This window comes from Impatiens glandulifera, chromosome 6 (assembly GCF_907164915.1).
Source record: "Impatiens glandulifera chromosome 6, dImpGla2.1, whole genome shotgun sequence".
Classification (NCBI taxonomy): domain Eukaryota; kingdom Viridiplantae; phylum Streptophyta; class Magnoliopsida; order Ericales; family Balsaminaceae; genus Impatiens; species Impatiens glandulifera.
Genome location: NC_061867.1, coordinates 15544050 through 15549740, shown reverse-complemented (window position 1 = coordinate 15549740; position 5691 = coordinate 15544050). Strand labels below are relative to the sequence as shown.

Genomic DNA, 5691 nt, shown 5'->3' with positions numbered 1-5691 from the left:
GTTGAAAAAATAGATTCTTGTATGGGAACGATAAGATATGTGGCGGAATACCTTCTCTACAACTTTCAAGAAGTCCTGTCAAGAAACTGAATCGTAACTTCTTCTTTTCATCCAAACGCATCTATGCAATCGTGGGTGCTTTAATACTAGGAATACTAATCCTAATTTCAAGCTTGTTGTTTTACTTTCGGAAAAAGAAAATGGAATCCACCACTTCAGAATTGCTGCCCAAGGAGTCTTTTGTGCAAATATCCTACGGCGAGCTCCTCAATGCAACGGATAGGTTCTCTTCCAGCAATTTGATTGGTGCTAGCGGTTTCGGCTTCGTCTATAGAGGAGCTCTTGATCAGATCGGAGATGTTGAGATCAAAGTACTTAACCTTGTAAACCCAGGTGCCACGAGGAGCTTCATTCAAGAATGTAAAGCGTTAAAGAATATTAGACACCGGAACCTGGTCAAGATCGTAACATGTTGTTCAAGCATTGATTTTCAAGGTAACGAATTTAAAGCTATAGTTTACAAACTCATGATGAATGAGAATCTGAAGAAATGGTTGTATCCATCTCAACAAACTAGTAGGTCTGAGTTCAATCTACTCCAGCGTTTAAGAGTTGCGATTGATGTGGCTTCTACACTCGATTACCTTCATTATTAGTGCGAGTCCATGGTTATTCATTGTGATCTGAAGCCAAGGAACATTCTTTTTGACCAACAAATGGTTGCACATGTTGGATATTTCAGACTGGTCAGACAATATCATCCAGAAATGGGTATTTCTCATCACAGTAGTTCGATGGGATTGATGGGCATAGTAGGATATGCAGCACCAGGTAAGTTATGTTAGCAGATAGTAGAACAAATCATGTATATTTTTCTTTTGTTGGCCTAATTTATTTTATAATCTTCTTCAGAGTACGGTCTTGGAAGTGAAATGTCGATGATAGGAGATGTTTATAGTTACGGAATTTTGTTGTTAGAGATGTTAACGGGAAAGAGGCCTACTGATTTAATTTTTGCGGATGGTCTTAACATTCGTAACTTTGCTAGTCAAGCCTTGATAGGAAACGTGGTTGAGATTGTAATGGATCCGATAATTTTAAACGTCGTTGAGATTGTTATTGGTCAGAGGGATAATTGTATGATCGCACTGGTGAAGATTGGTTTGGTTTACTTAGAAGAGTTACCCCAAAATAGGATGAAAAATACCAATGTTGTTAGGGAGCTACAACAGATCAAGAAGGCCATGTTCAAGTAAACATAAAAAAAAAAAGTTCACTTTCAACTTTAATTCTGTGTTTTTTTTTGTAATTGTACTCTCAATAATTTAATAATAAATTACATCATTCCCACTAAATTGAATGTTGCACAAAATAAAACAAAAAATCTCAAATGTAAGTGGTGGAAGAGAAACGAGGCACCCTTCGTTATTAAAAAACTATCAAAAGACTATGAACTAGATGATTTTTAACTTTCTTTAGGGTTTTTTCTAAAGCAAGAAAAAAAGATTTAAATGATTAAACTTTTCTCTCATGTAACTTGTTTCTATAGATTAACTAGAGGATTAGTGTAAGATGCAAAGATAAAAATATAAATTAAATAAATAAGATAAATCTTACAAACAAAATAAAATTAATCATTAAAATATGAGTTATTATATTATAAACGGTTAGGGTCGGGTATAACAATAGAGACAGGGTCTAACTATGTTGAACGCTTACACACTTCGGTTTGATATTAATTCTGTTAAAAGTTAATACTTGTTTCTATTCTTCGCAAGTCGTCACAGACTCTTGAATGGAGTTCAAGTGCGGAAGTGTTTGTTTCGACTTGAAACAGTAGATAAATGGGATTGAGAATATTGAAAGAAATGAACACAAGACACAAGAGATTATATGGATGTTCGGAGTAAAAACTCTTACGTCACCCTTTCTTCTCAACCTTGAGAAGGATATTCACTAGAAGATTTGGTTTAATACAACACTTGTACAAACTCAGTCGGACAACCAAGACTTAGACACAGTCTGTTTCCGAACTCCTAGCACACAACACTTTGTTGATAGAAACATATTCTGTCAACTTACAACACTGAATACTCACACAGAATAAGCAGTATGTAATACAACTTTAACACTCTGACAAACTTGCAAATTTTTAGGACTTGAGAGAAAGCTTATGAGAGTATTTTCAATGAGCACAAGCATAAGACGGTTTCAACTAATGTGTCAAAGGTTGATGTAACTGATTAATGCAAGTATTCACCGGTTGTGTATGGATTTTAAGGTTGAAAAGATTGGTGTGGCAAAATGTCTTCCAACTTCTCCTTAAGTATGCAAACTGCAACGAATACATTTGCTTCAGAAGACACATGTCCTTATTTGATTGGTTGAGTTCCAGAATAGTACATCAGATGATATCCTCCTTTGATCTTGTCTGTACTTGATGATAGAGAGTCAAATATTTATTATCGGGATTACGATTTACGAGGAACGTACAACTTAGAGGGTTTGACTTTTCTTGATTCATAGTAGTCTTTTATAGGTCTGATTCTACTGTTGTGTGAGACTGCACATAACGAATGCTTAATTAGGAGCTTAGATTGACCAGGTATCAGAAAGCGCTTATCCAAAATACCGAACTTGGGAAATACCGGAAGCACCTTTTGTAGAACCAAAGTGGTAGAATATCGGGGACGCTTAGTATAAAACCGAATTGGTAAAATACCGGAGACATTTATCCAAAAACCGATTTTGATAAACCATCGGGTGCGCCTCTTGATAAAATACCAAAGTCATATAAAACCAGAAGCGCTTCATAGAATACCAAAGTCATATAAAACCGGAAGCGCTTCATTTATAAAACTGAAGTTATAAAATACCGGACACGCTCCTTATAAAACCGATCTTATAAAATACCGGACACGCTTCTTTAATATAAAATACCGGACACGCTCCTTTATAGAACCGATCTTATAAAATATCGGACGCGTATTAATATAAAATCGCTCTTGTAAAATACCTGACGTGTTTTTCTGTTTCGGTTTTTTTCAATTGAACTGATTATGAAATCGAACAACTTTCTGTTTCGGTTTTTCTTTACTTTGCTCTTACAAAATTAATAACATAATTTTGTTTTGTTTATTCACTAAAAATTGATTAACTACTTTTAGTTTAACAATTTAATCTAAAAAAAACATTATTACATTTGAAATAAATATAGATGATCAAAACACATTATTACAATTAAAATAAATAGAGATGATCAAAACAAAAAATAATGTACAATATATGGAAGTTTCGAGACTTCAGTGTTGCATACGACGAAAATTTTGTGATTTCCCTACGTTAAATAACGAAACTTTACAAACACTTAACAAATCATTAAAATTGTCAAACGAATATTTATACAAACACTTAACAATTCATTAAAATTGTCAATCGAATATATATAAACATATATCTAATTAAACATCTCTAATCTATGTGGGATTCAATATATGTTTTTTTTTTCTCAAGATAAACTCAATAACTGTCGGCATCGAATATTTTAATATTCATATCATTTACTTTAATTATTTTTACTAATATTATATATTAATGTTAAATACATTCTAAATTTAATTTTTATATATTTAAATTATTATTTTTAAATAATATATTATAATAAAGACCGTCATCCATCAATGTTTTTATAAATGTTTACTTAATACATAATTTAATTTAAAATATTTGATTAATTATAATACAATAACTTATTAATTAATAATATTATTACAATCTGAGGCTACGTTTTGTTATGGGTTATAAAACTGTAAATAGAGTAAGATAGAGTATTACTATAAGTACAGTAATTTATAATAATTGTTTGGTGCAATGATATTTATATCAACCGTATAATTTAAATATAATTTATACTTTGAAAAGAGTATAAAATAATACCTATCCTAACCTGGCATAAGATGTATAAAATTTTATAAAATTTAATATTCCTGTTTTATCTTTTAATTTTATAAAATTAATCAAATTTTAATTTTTATGTATTATATTTAAAATATAATAATAAAAATAATAATAAACTATAAATAAATATTAATTTATATTTAACTATATTTAATTTTCTAATTTAAAATATAATTTAATAAATAAACAATTATACCATTATAATTTCAATATTATTTTATAAAATTACTATTATTATTATTATATTTTATACAAACAGTTTAATTATATAAATATTTATAATAATAAAATAAATTTTAAATATAATACATAAATATTAATTAATATATATATATATATGTTTTATTTATATAACTATATAAGTTATATTATAAGAAATTATATATATATATATATATATATATATAATAATGTAAACATTATAATAGTATTATTTATTTTAAAAATATATTTATATAATAATTAAATATATTTTTTTTAATTTTAATATAATTAATAAATAAATTATCTATAAAAATAATAATTAAAAATAATTTATATAAATATAAAGGTAAAATTATCTTTTACACCTTTTACTACTTTCTTATACCACCAACTAAACTCAAAATAATAAAACCTATATAATTTATACATATTTTATATTCTTAACCAAACACTAATAACATATATAACTTATAAATCTTAATACTTCCTTACAATTTATACTCCTTACAACTTATACCTACATAACTAGTACCGCTTACCAATCGATATCATGGTATTTTTAAATTATTAACGATATTAAGGAAGAACAATTTGAATGAAAACGGAAGATCGTTACTTTGATTTACATAATATTTCTCCAAAATTCAAAAAAAATAAAAATTAATAATATAATATAATAAATATTATCATCACTTAATATTTATATAAATATTTACTTCATACATAATTAATTTATAATATTTTAATAGTTATAATATAATAACTTAATAATGAATAAAATTTATCATAATTATCTTATTTTATGATAGGTATGATTTATCTATTTTAATTCGAATAAGTTTGTTTTAATAAATTTATTTAAAAGAAATTACAAAGTTATTAATTTTATAATTTGAAAAAATTTAAATTTTAAATATAATTAAAGTTATGATATAATTAATTATATTATATAAAAATATTAATTTAATTATGTAAATATACATATAAAAACATGAGTAATTAAATTTAAAATATATTTAATAATAAGTAATAAATTAATAAAAATAGTTAAGAAAAATAAAGGTATCTAACTAAATTATAATAGTGAGAAAAAATTAACAAATTAGGTTATCACACTCTTGAGGAGGGATCAACCGCCTTGATCTCCCTGCCCTATTTCAAAAACAGAAATGATTGGGGAGGGAATGGGAGAGGGAATGATGTGGCGCAATATGATTGACTGAAAAAATCAAATAACTTCTCTCTCTTCTTTCTTTCCTCCCATTTTTCCCTTTTTCCAACCAATGAGGTGATGACAAGTCATTCCCTCTCTTATTCCCTCTCTCAAATTCCCTCCCTCTATCACTCCTTTTTCAAAAACTCAATATAAAATGTTTTAATTATTGGCTGAAAAAATCAAATAACTTCTCTATCTTCTTTCTTTCCTCCCATTTTTCCCTTTTTCCAACCAATGAGGTGATGACAAGTCATTCCCTCTCTTATTCCCTCTCTCAAATTCTCTCCCTCTATCACTTTTTTTTCAAAAACTCA

General features: G+C 27.6%; 1 protein-coding gene across 1 annotated transcript; it reads left to right on the top strand.

Annotated features, from left to right (window-relative positions):
- Positions 1-200: 200 nt before the first annotated feature.
- Positions 201-656, top strand: LOC124943238 (probable LRR receptor-like serine/threonine-protein kinase At3g47570). Its single transcript, XM_047483780.1, has one exon. It carries the CDS (start codon positions 201-203, stop codon positions 654-656), a length of 456 nt encoding a protein of 151 aa, XP_047339736.1.
- Positions 657-5691: the final 5035 nt, after the last annotated feature.